Genomic DNA, 26,177 nt, shown 5'->3' with positions numbered 1-26,177 from the left:
GATACATGCTATATCTTGTTTTTTTTTCCATAGGCTCCCCAAATCTGGGAATGTATAATGTGATTATACTTGCATATTTCTTGTATCAGCCTGTCGGAAAAGGATTATTGAGTCCGTTTTCATGCCTGTTCTAGACTATGGCGACATCATTTATAGGAATCCCTCTATGTCTTCTCTCAAAATCCTAGATGTTATATACCACTCAGCAATCAGGTTTGCCACAAGTGCTTCTTACAACACCCACCACTGCACGTTGTATGTCACAATTGGCTAGCCTTCGCTTACTGAGAGACGCTTTAAACACTGGATTCAGTTTATTTATAAAGACATCATAGGTAAACTCCCGTCCTACATCTCCTTATTATTAAATTGCCACTCAAGTGCTTATCAGACCCGCTCCAGCAGTTATTTCTTACTGACAGTTCCCAATGCTCGCACCAAGCTGGGTAAGTCAGCTTTCTGCTTTGATGCCCCTATGTCCTGGAACTTAATCCAACGCACCCTTAAACTCGAGTTATTAATACCTTTAGAGCAATTTAAGGCTTTGATCTCAAACCTCCCCACTCCAGTTTGTAACTGTTTTCTCTAAATTCTATCTTTACTAATTCTGGTTTTACCTTTTATTTATTTATTTATTTTATTATCTTCCTTATAAAGTGTGTATAGGTATACGTATGTTTGTATCCACATTTGCGAACTTGTGAACATGCTTGTGCTATAGCTTGTGGGTATGTATGCAGGTTTGTGTGTGTGTCTGTGTTGACATGATATGTGTGATGTAAGAATGTGTATCTATGCATATTCTAGTTTAGCCTGGTTTTTATTGTTGTTATTGGTCAGACTACCCACAGCCTCGACTGTCTCATGCATAACCCTTGTTGTACTGCTGCATTGAAAAAGAGGGTTGCCCTCAATGTAATCCCGAGAATGTTAAATAAAGGTTTCAATTCAACATCAAGAAAAAACAATAGCCTTGTTTATACTGTGGGCCATCAGTCCAGGGGCCGGTTGCACAAAGCACCTTACGTTTTGTCCCTTAAGTATCAACCTTAAGGCTTAATTTCTCCTTATGGACTAATTGCATTGAAAGGGATTTTCCGGCATGAAAATTCTTCAGTTTCCACGGAGATTGTTTGTTTGCTAATTTGTGCTTGCTTTTCTGTGGGTGCAGATTTTGGTAAAATATGGGACTGTCCAAAGTAATATCAAGCTGTGTGCACATATTGTCTATAAAATCGGATAGCTAATAACACGGTACAAATCTGAGTATAACTAACTTTGATAAGTTTGACGGGTGACAGCCAAACTTGCTGCAGCTTAGAGCAGTGACATTACTGTAATACTGTAGTACTGTAATAAAATGTTAGCAATACTTTTTAAATGCACCTATCAATAGCTAATGTTAGCAATAACGTAAATAACTCAACTGGTACGTTCAACAGACATAGTTGTAACCAGCTTGCAAGTTAACAACCCACCAAACACAATAGCCTAAAACTTGATCTTATGATCTTACCTAATAATCTTATAATCTTACCTAATAATTCTCGGTGACATTCACCATTAATAAAGCCCGATATAGACATGAACTAAACAATACTAGCTAGCTAGTTATATTATCCTGACTGTCATCAGTGCACCAAAACAATTTTTTTTTATGTTCTCTATCAGTCAAACTACTCGGCGTTAACCAATAGGAACACACTCCTCGAGTGATCGCCACTGAAGTCCTCTAACAGGTCCTGTGAAGGTTCGGCTCGGCTATATATTAGCCGGTGCGGCCAATAGCAAATACTCTTTCATTCTTCAGCGACGTCTATTGCCACTGGTCCGAGAACAGAAGACAGAAGACATCCTGACAGAAGAAGAAACTTTTTCTCTTAAATAATAATAAATAAAATTAAAAGCAAATATGTCTGAGACCGCCCAATGGTTTCAAAGTGCCAGAGTGTGCTCACAGTTTACAAACAAGTTTGATGCCGTTTTTGATGTGTCTGTGTCCAATGTGACAAAATTCAAAAGGAAAACAATATACAAACATTAGGCTACTTGTTTTTCAATAAGCCTACATTAATTTGTGTTGGTTTAAAACATTATATCCGCTGCTTATCCTACCAACCGCTAAAAATATCTGGCCCAGCTCAATTTCTTGGTTTGAAAATTTGGCCCAACTTAATTTTTAATTGAATAGCCCTGATATAAACCCTTCTCTAGGTCAAGATCAAGATTTTTCCCACAGTATAAACAGGTCTATTGCGTCTTTTTTGCATAGGAAGCATGCCAGTAGAAATCTATTCATATTTGTGTGGGTGGGATTATCTGGAATCTGGCAATATAAGAATCATGATGGTGGGATACTCTATGGCTTAACAATTTACAAAAACACATGTACTGACATTTTATTCATTAATAATTGTTTTATTCACAAAAATCTAGTTACTGAACCACTGGATGAAGAATGTGCCTTATACTCTGCATTTGTGACCTTTTGTGATTTGTGATCTGTGCTTGCATATGTGCTGATGTCATGTCATTTTTGACTCACCTGACCATGCACTTCCTCTCCAGACCCCTGAGAGCCACTGACTGGCCATAACAGCACCCATTACCCAGCTCAGGACAAGCTGAGAGAGGTTTCCATGGCAAAGCATCAGCAAAGGTATCAAAAGCCTCTGAGAGATGTGTGCCATGCACCACAGGAAATGGGATGGCCCCATAAGCAGACACCACCTGTTTCACACACAAACTCATCACTCTTTGATCTCCATTTTGGTAACACTTTACAGTAAGGGTACATGAATTATCATGAATTCATGCATGAATTAATTCATGAGTTATGCACTACTTCATTCCTTTATATCTTATGAATGATCAGGAATTGACATGAGTTCATAGTCTTTCATTCATGATCTCATGCATGAACAACACATCAACTAAAGCATTTAGGTACGATGGCCACATCATTATGATTTATGATTTATTAAGCATGATCATCATGATTACATGAATGTAAGGTTAATAGCTCATGAGTACATCATGTTTGTGGCCCCTCAACTAAAGTGTTAACAATGGCATGTGTTTAGAGAGCTGCACAAGTTGTGCTCAAATCAGAATTTGAGTAGTGATGACCACATTTTTGGCAGAAAAAAATCATCATGATCATTCTTAATAAATCATAAATCATAATGATGTGCCCACCATACTTAATGCTTTAGTTGATGTGTTGTTCATGTATGAGGTCACAAATGACAGAATATGAACTCATGTACATTTCTGATGATTCATGAGATATTAAGGAATTAAGTAATACATAAATCATAATTAATGCATGAATTCATGATAATTCATGTACCCTTACCGTAAAGTGTTACCCAATTTTTAAAAAAAATAATAAACATTAGCATACACCACAGTCATAGACATTGAAACTTTTTCGGCTTTTCAAACACAGAAACAATACAAAATGGTCAATATTCCATGCTGGTATTAGCATTTAGGGAATTCCTAACCTTCCTCCCAGAAACTGCAAGTGCATCTGCCAGTTGCCACATGGGGTTGCTGTGCTGTCTCAAACGATAAGATACAGTCATAGTATCCAGAGCTAGGGCCAAAAGTGAGCTTGAGTGGTACCACAGTGTAGGCTATAAGGCAGAGAGAGAGAGAGAGACTGATATTGGTATACTATAATTACTGAATAATATAGTTGAATAATAAATGAGTCATCATTAATAACTAGAATGAATAAAGATGTAAAATATAAGGTTCCACTGACTAAAAAAAGGAAGAGAAGAAAGGCAAGAGAGGTTAAAGAACAACTCTAAGATCATCCTCAGGTCTATTTTTGGATGATAATGAGTAGTTAAACAACGTTAATCAGGGTTGTTTTGAGCAAGACCAGAATATGCCTTTACAATATAATAGCATATTACCTTGGGGGCAAGCTTGCTATGTTAAAGCAAACTGCTACTTTAAGCCACTGACAAGGCCCAAAATAATTACACTTCAGTGTTACTGTGGAGAGGGTCCCTAAAGACAAACCCGTCATTTTAACTCTGTAAGTGTACAGAAACTGTATAAAAAGGACTAGTAATGTCCTCAAACTACCTATACCCTTTCTTTACAATTACAAGGGTAAAAAATACTTTAAGTATTAAGTAAAGTATTCGCCATAGTAGCATAGGTTGATTTGTTTAACCCTAGTTAATAGCTCAAAAGAGTGATTTACTTGACATAGCTAAGCTATATTACATTACATTTGGCTGACACATTTTTAGCCAAAGCGACTTACATATGTCAACTATATTACAAAGGATTACATTGTCCCAGGAGCAACTTGGGGTTAAGTGCCTTGCTCAAGGGCACAACGGTGGAAGCTGGGAATTGAACCGACAACTTTCAGGCTACTGCACGCTAGCCCAGTTCCTTAACCGCTACACTACCACCGCCCTATATGCTATATTCTATTTATTTATAAATGCATAATCTCATCTTACTCAAAACTACAAGGACTATTGTTGTTTTTGTCCTTAACAAAAGTTTATACCCTTGTTATCAACCAAAAACCGACCCTATAGGTTGTTCTTAGACCAGAGTTGCCCTTTAAAAGATGACATAACACATAAGTGTAGATGAGCTAAGGGGTTTTCCATCAACCTCGCTAAAGGCCAAACCTGGCTTATTTCGATAAGTCTTGCTAATTTTAGTGAGAGTTCCGTTCCATTAGTGTGGTTAGCGCGAATCCCAGTTTGGTAACTAAGAGAATTTATGCCACAGAACTAACCTGGTCTGTAGCAGGTTAACTTTCAAACTTAATCAAGCTGTGTTGCAAAAAAAATACATCAGTCGGAAAACGAGTCCCAAAAGACGGTTCCGTCAACCTGCCTTCATGTTCTCATCAATTTTTTTTCCGACAGTGTCACCAAGCATTGATTTACCTATTCACTAGTTCGGAAGAATTTATGAAAATTATACAACTTAAAATGATTTAACTTTAACTAGGAATCTTGCTGCCCTGCTTCACATGCGTTCGGTGATAGTGTAACACGTAGCACGATGGCATAGTAAAGGAATCATATCCATGCATGTTTTCAGGTTTGCTTCCCACATGAAGTAGGCTATTTACATATCTTATCAACTTGATAATGGCCTCCAACTCTAGCTCTGCATCCCGGTGACATCCAAAGAACTAAGCCCCCCCATCACCCCCGACCCAATGCCTCCTTGCCTGTGCCTGTTGAGGTGTCCACGACCATGGCAGCCCTGATAGGGACAAAAAGGAGGCGGACACCCCCCCCCCCCACACCTGCACTACCCTATCCCATCCATAGTGTCTATTTATTTACAAATGTACATACTGCAATTACACGTATACATAGCCATATTCTACTGCTCTTCATCCTGCACATACACTTATTTTGAATACTATTATAATGTTACTGTTTCTGAACTACAATGGTACTGTTACCACACTGCACATAGCTGTACACACTGTACATATCCATATTTATTCTGTTTTTCTGTAATATATTCTGTTAATACACTGCATATATCTATATTGTTCTTACTACTACTATAATGGTACTGCCACTACATTGCACATATCTGTACATGTTGTTCATACATTGTTCATATTACATAGCCATATTTATTCTACTCTTATAAGGTTACTGCTAATACACTGCACATGCTTAGATTTAATTTATACTACTCTAAACCACCTTCTGAAAACAACTGTACAATACGGTCTACACTGCACTATATCTTTTGTCCTGTCTATGCACCAACTACTTCGTATATCACATTGCACTTTTCTGCTTTTTTGCACTTCTGGTTAGACACAAACTGCATTTTGTTGTCTCTGTACTTGTACTCTGCACAATCACAATAAAGCTGAATCTAATCTAACCTAATTTTTAGTTATGCTCTTTAATGAAAGACATTCCTACTATTGATAAAGGGTCATGCACATCTGGTAGCCTGTTCAGTGACACTAAATAGGCTATGCTAGTTGGCTACATTAAATCGGATGCAAGTTAAATACTGTACATAATTCTGTAGCCTATAGGGCATATGGCTAATGATTAAAACCGCCTCATGTGTTGATGATTGTTCATTTATGTCAAATCAACTGTGTGCTACACAGATTAAATATTAAATGTCAAATTAAAAGCCATTGCATTTCAGATAATTATATTTCACAAACACTATGGCAGAACTATGAGACTTATGGGAGACAATAGGCTATATTATGTTGACACCAATTTATTTTATGACCACCTCCTAGACAATAATTTGGAGTGAGCCCTTTTAATCTAAGAACATAGGCTATAGCCTATAATTTTGAATAGCCTATGCCAAAGTTGTCTTGAGTTAATACTAGGCTATTTATTCATTCAACAATCAAACTTGCAACTGATTTCAAACCATGATCATTGTTGTTTAAATTTATGCTTTCATTATTCTACAATTTAGGTAAGCAACTATCTATTTTATTTTCTCTCGATGTTCAATTTGATGACTATCGATGAAAATCCTGTAGATGGCACTCGTAAATCGAACAGAAATCCTTAATTTTATGACGTATATCCTCTTTTCGTCAATCTACTGTTTTGGTCTACTTTTCTACCTCATGCAAGAGCCGACATGAAGCTGACCCTAGCCTCGCTTGAATAAACGAAGGCAAGATACAGCTAACTTGAGGTAATGGAACGGCTTCAGCCGTGAAAGTCTACGCTAGTTCAAACCAGACTATTTCTGTTAAGCGCTGCCTTCATTAGTGAGGTTGATGGAATATCCCTCGGCCCTTTAAAAAATTAGAAGAACACATAAGGGTATATGGCAGAAAAGATAAACAGGAAGAGAAAGAAGAATATAGAGATGAGGCAGTCATTTAGTTCACAGAAACACCATATTCCTGTTTTAATTGAAATATTAAAATATTAACGTTCCGATGGCACAGGTGTCATGTAAACCCAATTTAACTCAATTGTCGTAACCCAATTAAAATCACATTCTGATTACTCAAAACCTAAATAAAAACAAACACACTGCTGACAGATTAAGTGGCCTGTTATAGGGCTAAAATAACAACAGCGGCTCCAATCCAGTCAATTTCAGCAATTTTGCTAACCTGACACCGCCAGATGGATTGCTTCATATTTGCTCTGCATATCCATCTGGGAACTTTCCGTTGGAGAACGTTTGGGAAGGGGCGAAAATATTGGTTAGCTGATTGGATAAACCATCTGTCTATCACCACCTATGTTGGTGATAGACGGGCCAAATCAACCAATCAGATCAACGAAGCCATCTTTGAACATACAAGTTAGGTAAGTAGCTAACGTTAACGTTTTTAAACTTACCATTTGTATGTGACATGAACCTCATCAACGACAATCCCCACCCAGTTTTCATGGTAGGCTACACTTCTGAAGAAAGCATATTCCTTCTCGTTAAGTAACTAAGATTCAGGGCTACCAAACACTAACTGGAATTGCAACTGGAATTGGAATCGTGGAGGATGTCTGTGTCCTTCATTCCTCCCAGCTATATTGCAGAGACTCCTAGTTTCCCTAGGAATACTCAAATATTCGGATAAAACTTCAGCGATAGCTTTGCTCATCTCATCCGTGGAAGTAAGCCCGCTTCAAAACCAATGCTGATTGGACGTTAGTTTGGCAAACTTCTCCAAATTTTCTCTTTTGGAGAGATGCCAGACTGATCTGCGAGTGAAAATCTGAAGCTTGCGAGATAAGGATGGCCTCACGAGGCTACAATTTTGCAGGCATGGATGAAATTCAGGAACAGAGACGTGATGACACAGCTACTACTACCACTACTGTAAGATACTGGCTTATTCAGAATATGCCAACTAAAATGTGAATGGAAATGTTTCTGCAACTCTGCAGTGCATGTAAACATCTTATTCTGAATATTGCCTTAACCAGAATATGGGCCTTCATCGGAATATGGTGTGCATGTAACCATGGTCTCTGATGATGAAAGAGATAATAATAAGGAGATATAAAACTCACATCATAGTTCAGGTGTGTGAAATCAGGTGTAGCTGTGGGACGCGGCCCCAGTCCTCCTCTAAGTGTGAGGGGGCAGAAGAACGAACTGTGATTTGCCATATGGATCATCCCCAGAGCACAATTCAACAAATGACAGTGCTCCCTCACTGGTGTCTGAGGTAAGAAAACAGATCAGGGTATGAAACTGATATGCCAGAAGCATATCAACATGAATTTAAAATTGGCATAATAAATTACAGATGCACCAATCCGGCTTTTTCGGTCTCTATAACAATACCGATGCCTAGGCTTTGTTTATCAGTCAATACCCGATACTTTTTCTAACTAAACATTTTTCCTAAGACAAATTATAACAAAATAACACTTAGATATGAATGTAATGAATTGTTGTTATTGTTATTAATAAATGAACAATTGTGCACCAGCAGGAATTTGGACCAGCATTCAAATTCAAGTTCAAAACCAAATAATAAGTCCAACAGGCAAACATAAAACACACAGATACATAATTTTTCGCCCACCAAAAAATAGCATTGTATAGATTAAAATCCCATGGTAGTGATAAAACACCCCTGCCAAAATGGTTCACACTACTAATCACCCGTGAAAGCCCTCTATTTACCCATAATGATGAGATGAAATCTGGTTTCCCCACCTAGGAAGTTCACACGAAGTTTGGACGAGTTCGAATGGTGGTAAATAAACGGTATACGTAAGTTGTACGTTTTAACTTATAAATGAGTTAACTTATAAAAGTTAACCCTTGTTGTTATAACTTGTTATGACAAAAAACGAATGTCACTGAATAACAGAAGAGTTATGTCATAAACGTTTATGACTGATTCCATCATCCCAACTGTAAAGATCCGAAGCTTCCCTAACCAGAAGCCATGGGTGGATAGAGAAGTAAGAACGGCATTAAAGACACGCACCATGACTTATAATGCTGGGCTTATTTCAGGGGATATGACGGTTTACAAAGCAGCATCTTATAGTTTACGTAGAGCTATTAAAGATGCTAAGCTGCGCTATAGAGACAAAGTTGAAGCTGATTTCTTGGAGGGTGATCCAGCACGAGTGTGGAAAGGACTCCGAACCATCACTGGCTTTGAAAGAAAGTCCCCTCCTATGATGAATGTGAGTAAAGCCCTCCCTGATGAACTTAATGCTTTTTATGCTCGCTTTGACATGAAAAACACAGACTATCTTGCACTAGCTGTAGCATGTAAAACAAATGAGGATGCACCTTTCTGTGTCTCTGAGGTCGATGTGAGCAATGCCTTTAGGAGGGTTAATTGTAGAAAAGCTGCTGGACCGGATGGAATTTCTAACAGGGTTTTGAAATCCTGCGCTGCTCAGTTAGCTCCTGTGTTCACTTATATCTTTAACACATCATTGGCTCAAGAGACAGTTCCTACTTGCCTCAAGCAGTCTGTTATAGTTCCAGTACCGAAAAACAAAAGTCCATCATGTCTGAATGACTACCGCCCAGTAGCCCTGACGTCTACAGTGATGAAGTGTTTTGAGAAGCTTGTGAAAAACATTATCTGCTCATCCCTCCCTGCCTCCTTCGACTCCCTCCAATTTGCTTACAGAGCCAACAGGTCTACAGAGGATGCCATCTCAAACCACATGCACACCACCTTAACTCACCTGGAGGAGGGGAATGGGAATTATGTGAGGATGCTGTTCATTGACTTTAGTTCAGCATTCAACACGATAGTACCCCTCACCTTGGTCACAAAGATGAAGGCCTTAGGACTGAACACCACCCTGTGTCACTGGATATTTGACTTTCTTACCAACCGTTCACAAGTGGTTAGAGTGGGGGTACTGACATCTGACACATTAACCATCAGCACTGGTGCTCCCCAAGGCTGTGTTTTGAGTCCACTGCTGTACAACATCTACACACATGACTGCAAAGCAAACAGTAGTCATACCTCCATCATCAAGTTTGCAGATGACACAGTGATCTTGGGCCTGATTAGTAACAACAATGAACAGCTCTACTTGGATCAGGTTGATGAGGTGGTACAGTGGTGTCAATCTAAAAGCTTGACACTGAATATCACTAAAACCAAGGAAATGGTAGTGGATTACAGAAGGCAGCAGCAGAACTACAGTTACACCCCACTAATGATCAGCGGGCAACCTGTAGAGAGAGTCACAAGTTTTAAATACCTTGGTGTCCACATTACTGAAGACTTAACATGGACTGTTAACACTCAATATGTTCTGAAGAAGTCCAGACAACGACTCTACTTCCTTCGTCAGCTAAGGAAATTCAAAGTTTCTACATCCATCATGAAGGCCTTCTACACTTCAGCGGTTGAGAGTGTTCTAACTGGTAGCATCATCACCTGGTATGGGAACTCCACAGTTAGAGATTGTAGTACTCTGCAGAGAGTAGTGCGCTCAGCTGAACGTACTATAAGAACTCAACTCCCTGCTCTACAAGATATCTATTCCAGAAGAGTACTCCTAAGAGCCCAAAAGATTCTGAAGGACTCTTCTCATCCTAACAATGGATTATTCCTACCGCTGAAATCAAGAAGACGCCTATGTAGTCACAAAGCCAGAACTGAGAGACTCAGGAGAAGTTTTTATCCCCAGGCCATCCGAACTCTGAACTCACACTATACTGACTTTGCACACATTCACTCCTCAGCACTCTCAAACATTTCCCAACTCTGAACTCACACTATACTGACTTTGCACTCATGACCCCCCCCCCCACACACACACACACACACACACACACACACACGTACATGACTTTTAGCACTTTTACATCCCTCTCCCTATGCTACAGACCTTTTATTTATTTTCTTATTTCATCACACTTCAAAACACACACACACACACATCTGACTTTCTCCAACTTTTGCACATCTCCATAGAATTTTTTATTTATTATTTTTGATTTCTCCTCCATCTATCTACCCATGTCCTTGATTGCCTAGCCTTCTGCCCCCCCACCCCCCACCCATCCCCAACACACACACAAAAAACACATACACTTACATCATCACTGTCATCACCTCACATACATACAGCACACTGCTTGCTACAGTAAGCCTCCTCTACATACTTGCTGCACACTGGCTCCCTACATACACAGCACATTGCCTTCAGGATCTTCTCCAACACACATCCTCTACATACTTACAGCACACTGCCCCCACCTACCCACACACACTACAAACACACACAGTCACTGCTCCACTCCCCTCCCGCCCACACACGCATCTTCACTGTCATCACTCACATACAGTACTCTGCTTGCAATAGTAAGTCCCTTCACCATACTTGCAGTACACTGCCCCCCCCCCCCCCCTCCCCTACATACACTGCAAGGAAGCTTCTCCAACACACATCCCCAACATACAGCACACTGCCCCCCCCCCCCCCCCCCCCAATACACAGCACATTGTCTCATGAGGAAGCTTCTCCAACACACATTTTGCACACTGCCCTCTCCCCACATATACAGCACACTAGATAGATAGATAGATAGATACTTTATTGATCCCCAGGGGAAATTCAAGACTATCCCATCTCCCCGGTCATCCCCCCAACACACACACCAAGACCCCTGACAGTTGGGTTAGCCCCTTGAGCCGTGGATCTGCCCAAGGTTTCTTCCTTGGTAAGGGAGTTTTTCCTTGCCCCTGTTGCTCTTGGGTGCTCCTTGTTGGTGCCCCCCCCAATCCCAATCCTCCCCCACCTTTCTTATGCAGCCCTTGCCACTTAATCTACTAAACCCCTCTTCTACTGCACCCCCCCCCCCCCCCCCCCCATAAATGCACAAATAGGCTGACACCAGACATAATTTCACTGCATTTCTTACTTCCAGTAACTATATGCATGTGACAATAAACTTCCTTGTATCCTTGTAAATGACACGTTCATGACAGTGTCATGTCACTCTTTTGTCGATACTGTCAAGTAAAGTGTAACCAAACTATCTTATACTATCTTATATCCTTCTTTTCAGCACAACCTAAGGAATATGATTAAAGTATTGTCATTTTATTTTAACCACTATATACACAAACATGAGCAAAAAAATCATCAAAATATGTATGTATTTATTTGTTTATTAAAGAAATGACTGGCAAAGGAAATATATAGATTAAACTTTTTTACTGATTGAAATCATACACACACTTATTCTGAAATAAATACAATTGAAATCTTTACTACAACTATTATAGTCAGAAAGATATCCCTCCTCAAATTCATGTTGACACTACTTTCTATAATGCAAGTCAATAGGTGGATTACGGTCTATGAATAGATGGCGCTGTTGCTGATCTAGTTAATCTACCCATCCCTGGACAGGAAATGATTTCCATACAAACATTCCATTGTCATTTCAGTTTACTTCCTGGTTGGTTTGATGGTCAAAAATAATGATAAAATGTGATGTGAGTTTTTTCCCCCGCTATTATATATACACGTCTTTGACACATTGTGGTCGCGGTAAATAATTACATGTTTTTACAATGACGACAACGTTGGTTCTACTTAATGGATCTCCCCTTTCGAGAGACACCAGTGGCACCTCTGAACAACGAGGTTAAAAGCCCATTCACACCAAGAACGATAACGATAACTAGAAAATGTAATTTCGAGGAAATTACCAGTGCATGAAAATATAAACATACTGTATATTAACATAAAATGCAAAACAAACTTTTATTTGATAACAGTTGGCAGAAGTCATAGTTGATAACAACTGACAGTTGAAATGGCTGAACAGTTAAATAGTTGAGTAGTTTAAATAGTTAAATTATTTAATAGTGAATTATTGTAGTGAGGACATTTATTTTGAAACAGTTGTGGGCAGAGGAAATAGTTGAACAGGATCTGTAGAGCCAGATTGTATGTTTAAAGCCTGAGACAGAGTATATAGTTTAAAAGTTAAATATAGATAGTGTAATGGATGTTGATAGGCAGATTGTTTAATGGATGTTGATGGGATAGTTTAATGGGTAGATGAATGAATGGTTTGAAGAGGATGAATGGATAGAAAGTTGGATGGAATGTGCCTTATATCCTTGTAGAATGGAGATACACAGAGAGAGTTGGCCTAATTGAGCAGAAAGCAGTTGATACAGGTGCAATCAGTTTAACTAGCTTTTTGATGGGACCTAGTTGAGCAGCTGGAAGTTGATACAGGTGCAAATCAAGTTAATTAGCCCATTATGATGTCATAGTCCCCATACAAAGTCTATGGGGGAAAATAAGCTTGTTTTTTATTAATATCTCAAAAAGTATAAAGTTTACAAAGGTGAAAAATACATTCCTCAAGTCTCCTTTTCAAGACCTACGTTACAAAGTTTGAACAAAGTTTCTACGTTAAACGGTTGAAGCTGAATTAGACGCAGAAATTTGGTGGGAAGAATAACTAGAAAATGTAATTTCGAGGAAATTACCAGTGCATGAAAATATAAACATACTGTATATTAACATAAAATACCAAACAAACTTTTATTGGGAAACAGTTGGCAGGAGTCATAGTTGATAACAACTGACAGTTGAAATGGCTGAACAGTTAAATAGTTGAGTAGTTTAAATAGTTAAATTATTTAATAGTGAATTATTGTAGTGACGACATGTAATTTGAAACAGTTGTGGGCAGAGGAAATAGTAGTCTTAAGAGAGCCAGACTGTATGCTTAAAGCCTGAGACAGAGTATATAGTTTAAAAGTTGAATGTAGATAGTGTAATGGATGTTGATAGACAGAAAGTTGAATGGATGTTGATAGGCAGATTGTTTAATGGATGTTGATGTATAGTTTAATGGGTGGATGAGTGAATGGTTTGAAGAGGATGAATGGATAGAAAGTTGGATGGAATGTGCCTTATATCCTTGTAGAATGGAGAGACACAGAGAGAGTTGGCCTAGTTAAGCAGAAAGCAGTTGATACAGGTGCAATCAGTTTAACTGGCCCTTGTGATGGGTCCTAGTAGTGAGCAGCTGGAAGTTGATACAGGTGAAACTCAAGTTAATTAGTCCATTGTGATGTCATAGTGCTAATACAAAGTCTATGGGGGAAAATAAGCTTGTTTTTTATTAATATCTCAAAAAGTATAAAGTTTACAAAAGTGAAAAATACATTCCCCACGTGTCCTTTTCAAGACCTACATTACAAAGTTTGAACGAAGTTTCTACGTTAAACGGTTAAAGCTGAATTAGACGCAGAAATTTGGTGGGAAGAAGAAGAAGAAGAAGAAGAAGAAGAAGAAGACTTTGGATAACAAAACAGTGCATTTTCATGCACTGTAATAACTACGACATTTATTTTGAAACAGTTGTGGGCAGAGGAAATAGGAACAGAATCTGTAGTCTTAAGAGAGCCAGATTGTATGCTTAAAGCCTGAGACAGAGTATATAGTTTAAAAGTTGAATTTAGATAGTGTAATGGATGTTGATAGACAGAAAGTTGAATGGATGTTGATAGGCAGATTGTTTAATGGATGTTGGTGGATAGTTTAATGGGTGGATGAGTGAATGGTTTGAAGAGGATGAATGGATAGAAAGTTGGATGGGATGTGCCTTATATCCTTGTAGAATGGAGAGACACAGAGAGAGTTGGCCTAGTTAAGCAGAAAGCAGTTGATACAGGTGCAATCAGTTTAACTGGCCCTTTGATGGGTCCTAGTAGTGAGCAGCTGGAAGTTGATACAGGTGCAAATCAAGTTAATTAGCCCATTGTGATGTCATCAGCCCATGTTAAGTCTATGGGGAAAAATAAGCTTGTTTTTTATTAATATCTCAAAAAGTATAAAGTTTACAAAAGTGAAAAATACATTCCCCACGTGTCCTTTTCAAGACCTACGTTACAAAGTTTGAACGAAGTTTCTACGTTAAACGGTTAAAGCTGAATTAGATGCAGAAATTTGGTGGGAAGAATAATAACTAGATGTACCGCATAGCGGTACAAAATATGACAGCCGCTCAGTCCTGTACATCCATTCCGCGGAAATAAATCACACTTCAATTTGTCTCCATATTTTACTCCATCCCCCACTCTTGAAACTTTTGTGTATGCTTGTTTGGCATGCCTGAGCCGTGGATCTGCCCAAGGTTTCTTCCTTGGTAAGGGAGTTTTTCCTTGCCCCTGTTGCTCTTGGGTGCTCATTGTTGGTGCCCCCCACCCAATCCCAATCCTCCCCCACCTTTTTTATGCAGCCCTTGCCACTTAATCTACTAAACCCCTCTTCTACTGCACTTTTTACCCCCCCCCCATAAATGCACAAATAGGCTGACACCAGACATAATTTCACTGCATTTCTTACTTCCAGTAACTATATGCATGTGACAATAAACTTCCTTGTACCTTGTACCTTGTACCTGAGTGTGTGTGTGCGGCTGCACAGAAAGTAGCCTACTGGTGCTGAAAAGGTGAATAGATCTCATGCCATATCGTGGCGAAAAGTTGTAATAAAATTCACACAGATCCATGAGTCAAGGAAAGCGCGAATGAAGTAGCCACTTCTAAATGGGACCCACTACACAGTAGCTTAAGGTGTGTTGCTAAAGCAGCCATAATGAAATGAAGGTGTCATTGTTTGGATACTTCACACACACGTTTTTTAATTTCACAGACTACAACTACCAAGCTGGAATCAAAGCACATCGATTCCCCTCTCACACCCTGCACGCACTTAAAACAAAATAAACAGGCGTCTCAGTCTCACGCATGTATAGGCAAAACTGTATCAGACCGGTGTAACATGGGTAAATCTTCCATTGCACAGAATGATTTTTGTAGCACGTGCAACAAATGACAGTCGAAATATACAATTACAGTGCTGCTATCAATTTGCTTGGTATAACCGCATTTATAGTTTTCTACAAATGCAATCAATCAAATTGGCCTCCATCACTCAACCAACGCTAACGGTAACATTACCTAGGTCCTTATTGATATTATAAGATTAACGTACCTGCAGTAAAAACCAAGCATGTCCGATAAACATCCTCAGATTTATTTCGGCTTCAAGAAGAAATGGGAATTACATTTCATGTGAACATCGTCCTATCCTTATTAGACGTTCTCTGCCGTACAGTCCTTGTAGGAAGCATCCATTGTTTTTCCAACCCACTTTTAACTTCCAATAAAATTACGTCTCACTGCAACGATGCGCCATCTAGTGGACAAACGACTACTTATCGCCAATACTGGAAATGCAGCCATGATGATGATGATGAATATTTATTTTGGCTTTCTTTTAATCCTACTGAATTTGTAATTATGTATGTGTGTGTGCATGTGTATATGTGTGCACCGCCATCTACAGGCCAATGAGTGTACAGTCACTAAATGTACACATAACCTATTTTTTTTTAGACCCCCCATGGATGAAATTCTATGAAACTTGGCATACCCCCAGAGAATGCCAGGTCAATCATACACATAAAATTTGGTGCAGTTCTGAACATCTTAACCCTTTAGGCACCAGAGGTTTTTTTCCGAAACTATCAATTTTGACATCTTCATTTCAAAAGGCTATATCTTAAAAGGGATAAGAGATAGAGACTTTCTGTAAATTAGAGAAATATTAAGGATGACCCAAAGTTTATGTAGAGATTAAATGTTTATATCTAATTTGCATATTATGACGTCATATGGTGGCGTCCATCTTGGATTATAGAATTTTCATGAAAAAATGATGTCGCATGTTTGAATGATAAAATGCACCACTTCTTTCCCCCCAAAATGTCCCTCACCTTCTGTATGCTATATTGCACAAAACTGAATGCTCAGGTAAATAGAAAGTAGTGAACAAACTGTGTAAATCATTACTAATAAACAGGGGTGAAAGTAGTTTTTATTTCTTGGTGGTACTATGATATAGTTATAAATGTCACTTAGCCTAATTATTTATTATTTATTTGTTTGTTTATTTACTGTATTATAGTCTACTTATCAAGCATTCACTAGGACTTCTTATCACTCTAGTATCACTAGATATCTTTAACCCACCTGTATCTGTTTTTGATTATGAATAAATTGCAAACACTTAATATTAAACATTTATTTATTTATTTAGCCTAGTTACTCTGCTCGCTCCCACTTCCAATCGTTTTTTATATAGGCTACTGTATATCATGAAACACGTTTCTTTGAGTCATGCCTTTTTATTTGGGAGACTGCAACATACTGTAGCGTTTCACTATCATGAACTGGTTTATTGTCACAAAGCACACAATGCAGCATATAACACAGCGGGCCGTGTCAGGCCCAGAACCGAAAGAGGCAGAACTTTCTCAAACAGTAGCCTATATTCTCTGACTGAAGGCAGATATTCCCCTTCAGAATCAGGGTCCGCGAATAGAAAAGACCCAACACTTCATTTCAGGTAAACTTTTTTTTACCTTTTTTTTTAACGTGTATCTAGCATTTCCTGAAGGAAATACAGTGCATGAAAATGCAAAAAATATGATGTAAAATATGCAGAGTAAAAACAAACTATATTGGTTTCTAGGTAGATATAGGTTTAATATAGTTGGAATGACTGAACAGTTAAATAGGTGGGTAGTTTATATGGTTAAATTATTTGCTTGGTAGATAAGGTTTAATATAGTTGGAATGACTGAACAGTTAAATAGGTGGATAATTTAAATAGTTAAATTATTTAGGTAGATAGTTGATAACTGACAGTTGGAATGGCTCTAATGTTTGCTAGTAGTTATGCTAACTATGTTAACAAAGATAATAATGCTAACCAATTTACTTAACTTAGTTAACTTAGTATAAATAAAAACATTAGCTAACTAGCATGCTAACATGTTAACTATGCTAACATGTGACTTAGCTAACCTAGCTAATAATTTTTAGTAGCTATGCTAACTATGCTTGCTAGCAATGCTAACATGCTAACTATGCTAACATGTGACTTAGCTAACCTAGCTAATCATTTTTAGTAGATATGCTAACTATGCTAACTAACATGCTAACCATGTGACTTAGCTAACCTAGCTAATTATTTTGAGTAGCTATGCTAACCATGTTTCTTAGCTAACTTAGCTAATCATTTTTAAAGGGGTCATAGAATGCAAAACCGAGTTTACTTTGTCATAGATGAATAGTGATAGTTCAGTGGGTGAAATGGACATACAGAGAACTTCAAAACCCCACCGACACCTCCTTCCTATGCAAATCTCACAATTCGAAACTCCCGCCATAAAACGGGTGAATCCAAACGAAGCTGCGAGTTTACGCAAACTCGCAGGTGGTACCTTATTTGGCTCTGGCCTGTACATTTGTCACGCCTCAAAATTTACATACAGACCAGCCCACTGGTGCTCTGAGCCCAGGAACGAGAATGGAGAGCGAAGATGAGACAAACACTAGTTTAGCTGCCTGCTCGTTTACTTCCACAGGAATTATAAAGCAGACAGTTCTTCAAGGATATCGAAAATGAGCCACGGTCGTAAATGCAGTGTTCCAGGCTGAAACTTAGGCTACAAAGAAAGCTGAGACTTTCCATAGTCTTCTCAAGGATTCAAAAGTTCGAGGGGCATGGATAATGTTTTTCTACCAGAAGATCCCTGCAAAGTTCGACACTCCGTTATTAATTTGCAAAACATTTCACCGAAGGCAGTTTTCAAAACCTTGTACAGTTAAGTAGGATTTGCTAAGCTGCTGTTACTGAAACGAGGGGTTGTTCCGACCGCATGCTGTAAGTATTATTTTGTCGCTAAGCAGTTATTAGGCATGCTAACGTGTATCTAGCAAGTATAATGTGTGATTTAGTTAATTGGCAAGGCTATTTAATTTTCCTGTGTGTCATAGAGTGGTGAAGTCCCGCCCCTTCCGTTTGCCTCCATGGGACCTATCTTTCAAAACATTTTGAACGGCAGTCTATGGCGAAAAAGAAATTATTTTCTGGTCCCGGTTGACTTGTGCCTTGAATTACCCATATGATGTTTGTCAATTTTAAGACAATTAGATAAAGACAATTTTTCATGTAAAGACATTTGCAGTTTGTTTCGTAACTATTGAATTACAACATTGTGAAAGATAGTAATTCCAACGACTACAAACCCATCAGTCGCGCTAGTGACGTTAGCTCATTCACAGCCACACTAGATTGTAGAAGCATACCAGCAACAGGTCTTAATTGGGCTTTCCTTGCCGAAGAAAATACCATGAGTCAGAGGATTAAACACATCAGGTAAGTTGTATTCGTCCATAGACTGTACATTACATACTGTTAAGTGACATAGCAGGCAGCAAGATGCAACCGTTAACTAGCATAACAGCTCTTATCGTTTCATTACGTTGGTGACGTACATCGTTCGAGACGAGAGATGTAGTCCACTGAGTGGATTCGCACAAAACCAACATAACTTTTGAAGTCTATCGAACAACAGTACTTTCTTGACGTGAAAAATTATCTTTTAAATTCACACACATCATATGTGAAATTTCTGGCACAATTCAAACTGGACCAAAAAATAATTGTTATCTCTCCATTAACTCCTGTTCATAATTATGACCGCCGCGCAGCGAAGCGGCGGTCATATAGGTTTAGTCAGATTTTTTTTTTTTTTTTTTTCTTTTTCGCATGCCCAAATTTCCGTCAATGATTCCCGGGACACTGAAAGACCGGGGTACACGAAACTTGGTGGACATGTAACCCCACATGGATAGCATGGAACCATCGTTTTTCGTTTTGATCTGTAGCCCCCCCGCTGAATTGGACCCCCCGAAAGGAGGGTAGGGCAGACACAGTTTTCTGTGAATATCTCGAAAACCGTAGGGTTTAGGAGGACCATTTTTTTTTTGTATGTTGATCTCAAGGGGCCATGTCAACCCATTCCATAACCACTCATTTCATGTATAGCGCCACCTAGTTAAACACAAAAAAGTAAAAATGAGGTGGTGTAATTGAAGGTATCTGTGACCTAACATAGTCAAAACTGCACGAAATTGGAAGTGTAGGATCATTATGACACCCTCTGTATGCACGCCAAGTTTTGTGGAATTCCGTTCATGGGGGGCCACACAATAAATTAATTTATGTTACTATACACCAACTGGCCTGTAGGTGGCCGGAGACAGTTTTCTGTGAATATCTCGAGAACCGTAGGGCCTAGGAGGTCCACCTTTTTTTTGTATGTTGGTCTTAAGGGGGCATGTCAACCCATCCCATTACCACTTATTTCATGTATAGCGCCACCTAGTTAAAAATTAAAAAGCAAAAAATTAGGTGTTTTCATCTCAATATCTCTGGCTGACAAGGTCAAAACTGCACGAAATTAAAAGTGTAGGATCATTATGACACCCTCTGAATGCATGCCAAGTTTTGTGTACTTTCGTTCATGGGGGGCCTTACAATAAAATAATTTATGTGTACATTTAGTGACGTACACCAACAAGGATTCCCGGGACACTGAAAGACCGGGGTACACAAAACTTGGTGGGCATGTACCCCCACATGGATAGCATGGAACCGTCATTTTTCGTTTTCATCTGCAGCCCCCCCGCTGGACTGGACCCCCGAAAGGAGGGTAGGGCAGACACAGTTCTCTGTGAATCTTTTATGGTATGTTGGTCTCAAGGGCCCACATCAACCTGGCTCATAATCACTCATTTGTGATTTGCCCCCCCCCCCCGGTAAAAAATGAAAATCAGTAGGATTAAAAGAAAGCCAAAATAAATATTCATCATCATCATCATGGCTGCATTTTCAGTATTGGCGAGAAGTAGTCGTTTGTCCACTAGATGGCGCATCGTTGCAGTGAGACGTAATTTTGTTGGAAGTTAAAAGTGGGTTGGAAAAAACAATGGACGCTTCATACAAGGACTGTAATTTACCGCAGCGAACATCTAATAAGGATAGGACGATGTTCACATGAAGTGTAATTCCCATTTCTTCTTGAAGCCGAAATAAATCTGAGGATGTTTATCGGACATGCTTGGTTTTTACTGCAGGTACGTTAATCTTGTAATATCAATAAGGACCTAGGTAATGTTACCGTTAGCGTTGGTTGAGTGATGGAGGCATTTGATTGATTGCATTTGTAGAAAACTATAAATGCGGTTATACCAAGCAAATTGATAGCAGCACTGTTTGTATCTTTCGACTGTCATTTATTGCACGTGCTACAAAATCATTCTGTGCAATGGAAGATTTACCAACGTTACACCGGTCTGATACAGTTTTGCCTATACAGTACATGCGTGAGACTGAGATGCCTGTTTATTTTGTTTTAAGTGCGTGCAGGGTGTGAGAGGGGAATCGATGTGCTTTGATTACAGCTTGGTAGTTGTAGTCTGTGAAATTAAAAAGCACGTGTGTGTGAAGTATCCAAACAATGACACCTTCATTTCATTATGGCTGCTTTAGCAAAACACCTTAAGCTACTGTGTAGTGGGTCCCATTTAGAAGTGGCTACTTCATTCGCGATTTCCTTGACTCATGGAGCTGCGTGAATGTTATTACAACTTTTCGCCACGATATGACAGTTTAAGTCCGCTTGATACTGTAAGGCATAAGCCATTTGTGTCGCCAGCATAGCCTATTGTCAATTTATGTTGTCAATAGGCCTACCTTATAATCCTACCTGTAGCTTAGGGAAGCTAACAGCTTTCTATTAGGATCTAGTTTGTTAGTTACCGTTTTGTCATAACTCCCTGATGCATTTTTGCATTTAGAATAGCCAGAGCGTGTATATCTCAATCGGAAAATTAAACAATATCGGGTGCCTATGGACTAGGCTGGGTGAACCCAGCCTGATCTGCCCGCTATTTATTTTTTGATTTCTTAAAAGATTGAGCTTGGTCTGATGAAAGCCAGACTAGCCATGGACCTCAGTTAAACAATGCAAGGGAACATGAATCAGCCTATATTTGCACTAACAATAACGGACAAAAGCTCTTCAACTTTGGCCCGTTAAAATGTGTATGAACAGTCTAGCGACGCATTTCATCAAGGCCCATTTGGACATGTCAGTTATTTGCACCACTGGTTAGATGTAAAACAGCATTTCGTTTCAGACTAGGCTACTGTTATTTAATTTGTGCATTAACAATAACGTTTCAGACTACTGTTACTTAATTTGTGCATTGACAATAAAGTATTACATGAACTAAAGATGACTAAAATCTTATGTAGAAGAAGAAACATTCACAAAAAATCCATCCATCCAAAAATGACCTTTGTTTTTGATAGCTGTTGAAAACGGCATGGAACTGACAGAGATGTTTTTGTCTAAAAATACATACAAAATAAATAAATAAATAAATAAACAACATTATGCTGATACCTTTTGCTTTTCCCAAATACAATGTAGCCTACAGGTGTAAGTGACCTTTCATCAATCCAGTTGCAATGGATGAACTGTGATGAACTGCCCTACTTGTGATTGTTTAGAGATTTTAAAGGTTTTATAACAATTCTACATCTTCTTTGGCTATTCTACAATCTATTCACCTTTTCAGCACCAGTAGGGTACTTTCTGTGCAGCCGCACACACACACTCAGGCATGCCAAACAAGCATACACAAAAGTTTCAAGAGTGGGGGATGGAGTAAAATATGGAGACAAATTGAAGTGTGATTTATTTTCGCGGAACGGATGTACAGGACTGAGCGGCGGTCATATTTTGTACCGCTATGCGGTACATCTAGTTTTTTGAAAGATAGGTCCCATGGACCGGAAGTAGAAGGGGCGGGACTTCACCACTCTATTCGGATAAAACCTGTGTTGTCATGTTAACCTACATTTTACTATGCATGTTTGTCGAGATCTCTGACAGGTTATGTTCTCAGCAAGATAGCTAACTGAAGCTGAGTAACACGATAGTTTGGTTGCTAAGCTGTGATATAACCAATACCCATATAACACATACGTTTTTGACGTCAGAAGTGGAAACAACTTCACGTTATCAATTCAAATGATATCTAGTCGATATGTTGAAAACCGTGTTGTCTAGATACAATGGATTTATTTGCACGTTCTTATTTTAGAACATTACAAGAACGGCAGCATGCCAAACAGATGCTCCAAGTGTGGCATCTTGCGGGGCTTAGAATATTAGCAAATGCTTTTGCTGTGAGTTAACAGCTTGGTGTGTGCATGCAAAAGTGACTTTCACTTGTGTTACAACATTTCTGTTGTTTGGTTTAGGTTTTATCTAGCAGCCATGCACTTCAATGAGAATGCTGAGTCCCCACAACAGAAGACAGCCAAGGAGAAACTATGTACAGACTTGCCAAACAATTTGTAAGTTTAATAAAATATATGTTTTTATTACAAACAACAAATCAAAATGTGCAACAGTATAGGCACTAAAAAGAACTTATCGATTCACACACAACAGGCTGTCTTAGACCTGATGCTTCTGGTGTCATCATCAGTACTGTAAACAAAGCACAATGTTCAGGGCCATACAATTTGTTTATTGTACAGTATACAGCCTACAATGCACTGTATTACAGTATCCAATATAAGTCCTCTTTCTTGTCCTCTTCGAGACCCTCTTCCTTATTGGGATGCCGTCCAGCGGATTCCTGTGCCCCAGGACTTGTGTGCTCAGCTTGACAGACCTTCCATGGAGGATGCTGTTGCTGAATATGTGTCACGGTTCAGTCGAAAAGGGGTCTGAATCCAACGTACTGCCCTGAAGTATCCGGAAGCTCCCTCCATATGCGTAGCACCACAAACAAGGGGATCATGACACGGACGCTTCTTCTAAGGAAACCCCAGCTCCTGCTCACAAAAGACCTGTAGGCCAAGTCACTTCATTGCCTGCAACGAGAACAGGGTGGAAAAGCAAAAATGTTTTACTATTTATTTTTTACTATTTTACATCAGAGTATCACTGGACGATTGTTGAAAAAAATAAATAAAGTTTATCATTTTGTGGTGTTGATCAAACTGTGTTTTTGCAATATGCTGAACCAATAATGAATGTGTATTGGTTAAAAATATTTTATTGATATATTGTAACTGCTACCACTTGTATCAGATTGTCCTCACCTTTCCATTCCTCTGATTCTCAAACGGCCATGGTCAGCTCTGTAAATATTCATTGCATTTTGCAAAGAATATAGAGGCACAACGGATTGAGGCCATGATGGTCATTCAGGTCAGCTCCTCAGGAACCTGGGTCATTCTTTTAATAACCTGTAAAAACAAACATAATTTCCCTGCTGTTATTTCGTAATTTTGAATGAGCAGGTAGCACAAAGTAGCAAATGTCTTCAGTTTTAGTTACCAGAGTTGTAAGCTAACATATTAGGCTACTACATGGAAAGAAGGTAATAATCTCAATCAGATGTCAGCAGGATAGTTACAAGATTATTACACTGACTGTACCTACTGTATTTTAAACAGTGATATTTATAGGATTTTTGATTATTGTACTCTACTCCATTGTAGCCTACTATGTAAATTGCCCCTTGGGGATAAATAAGTGTTTTTGAATTGACACAAATTGGCCTAGTAATATTTTCGTTGACCTCGTTTCACTTCAGCCATAGGCTACAAACTGCACAGAGCTCCTGCCCAGCTAACTGGACGTCCCGTTGTAAGATCATACATTACTACATGGAAAGAACGTAAAAATCTCGATAATCAGATGACTTAATCAGCAGGATAGTAGTTACGCAAGTACATTAGACCTACTGACACAAACGCAATATTTTCATTAAGGCGAGTAGTAGCCTACTCGTTTCACTTCAGCCATAACATTATAGCCTACGAACTGCACAGAGCTCCTGCCCAGCTAACTGGACGTCCTGTTGTAAGATCGCATATTACCACTACAATAATGTATGTAACTCCTAATCAGATGACCTATTCACCAGGAGAATATATATGACTAAAACGAGTACTTTCCTTGCAAGCAGCACTCCTTTCACTACAGCATAGCCTGAACTGCCCACGACGGGCTACAAACTTTTCAGCTAGCTTCTAACTGGACATCTTGACAAAAATTGCACAAGGGTACAAGTTGTAAAACATTTGTTTGTGTGCAAATTAATAACTTCTGTTGCTTACAATGCTAAAAACGAACCTAATGCAATGTTTAGCTTAGTCTACGACACTAACGTGCGAGTATTACAGCTAGCTAACTGGGCTACGTGTGGCAAACTCAAGTAAATGACAAAACTTACCACTCTGAAGTAGTCATTTCCAATCTATGGGCGACTGGTTACTTCTCTATTTCAGATTCTTCCTCTGATTCAGGCTCAAATATGCTGTTCAACACCTATGTCTCCATAGTATTTCCACCTTGGCTGTTTCAGTGAGTGCTGTCGGCCATGTTTGCGTCTTTGCTCCGGAGCTTCGCTCGTTGTAAACCAACCAATCAGCACGCAGGTCATCTAAATATTCATGAGCATACCATAAAAGGAAGAAAACCTCTCGTTTCATTCTAGGGCTTTTAACCAGGCTTGCATTAGGGCGCATAGAACAGCACATATGCCATTTTCAGCCCAACCAATGTTACACACCCTATTCAGAGACCTTAAGGACCAGCACAAAATACCCTATATCATCATTCTATCACCCCTTTAAGCAGTTTTGCTAAAAATGCTAACATGCTAACTATGCTAACCATGTTACTTAGCTAACTTAGCTAATCATTTTTAGCAGCTTTGCTAAAATGCTAACAATGTTAGCTATGCTAACATGCTAACCATGCTAACTAACTACAGTAGGTAGGAGTCATAGTTGATGACAAGTAACAGTTACAATGGCTGAACAGTTAAAAAGTTCAGTAGTTTAAAGGGTTACATTGTTTAACAGTGAAATATTGTAGTGAGGACTTTTATTTTGAAACAGTTTTTGGCAGAGGAAGCAGTTGAACAGGATGTGTAGTCTTAATAGGGCCAGTTTGTATGCTTAAAGCCTGAGACTGGCAGTTGATCCAGGTGGCCTGAACACCTGCCATAGGATTCTAATTGCTTAACGGCCGTATTATGATGTCACAATCGGCAATGTTAAGTCTATGGGGATTTTTAAAAAATATTTCTTTAATAGTTTAAAAAGTATAAAAGTTTCAAAGTTGAAAAGACATAGCAGCTTGGTCCGTTTGAATACCTACGTTACAAAGTTTGAATGAAGTTTCTAAGTTAAACTGTTCAAGAGAAATTGCGTACGGAAAAAGTG

The 26,177-nt window shown here is 38.9% G+C and overlaps 1 protein-coding gene across 1 annotated transcript in view; it reads right to left on the bottom strand.

Moving 5' to 3' along the window:
* Positions 1 to 26,177, bottom strand: part of msto1 (misato mitochondrial distribution and morphology regulator 1) — a 71,104-nt gene that overhangs the window by 9,442 nt on the left and 35,485 nt on the right. The window contains exons 9-11 of the mRNA XM_042076581.1: positions 8,034 to 8,186; positions 3,510 to 3,641; positions 2,546 to 2,730 (exon numbers count right to left, since the gene is read on the bottom strand). Coding sequence (XP_041932515.1) covers positions 2,546 to 2,730; positions 3,510 to 3,641; positions 8,034 to 8,186 — 470 coding nt within the window. The remainder of the gene's footprint in view (positions 1 to 2,545; positions 2,731 to 3,509; positions 3,642 to 8,033; positions 8,187 to 26,177) is intronic.

This window comes from Alosa sapidissima, chromosome 21, assembly GCF_018492685.1.
Source record: "Alosa sapidissima isolate fAloSap1 chromosome 21, fAloSap1.pri, whole genome shotgun sequence".
Classification (NCBI taxonomy): Eukaryota; Metazoa; Chordata; class Actinopteri; order Clupeiformes; family Clupeidae; genus Alosa; species Alosa sapidissima.
Note: the sequence above shows the minus strand (reverse complement) of the source record. Positions and strands in the feature narration are given on the sequence as shown.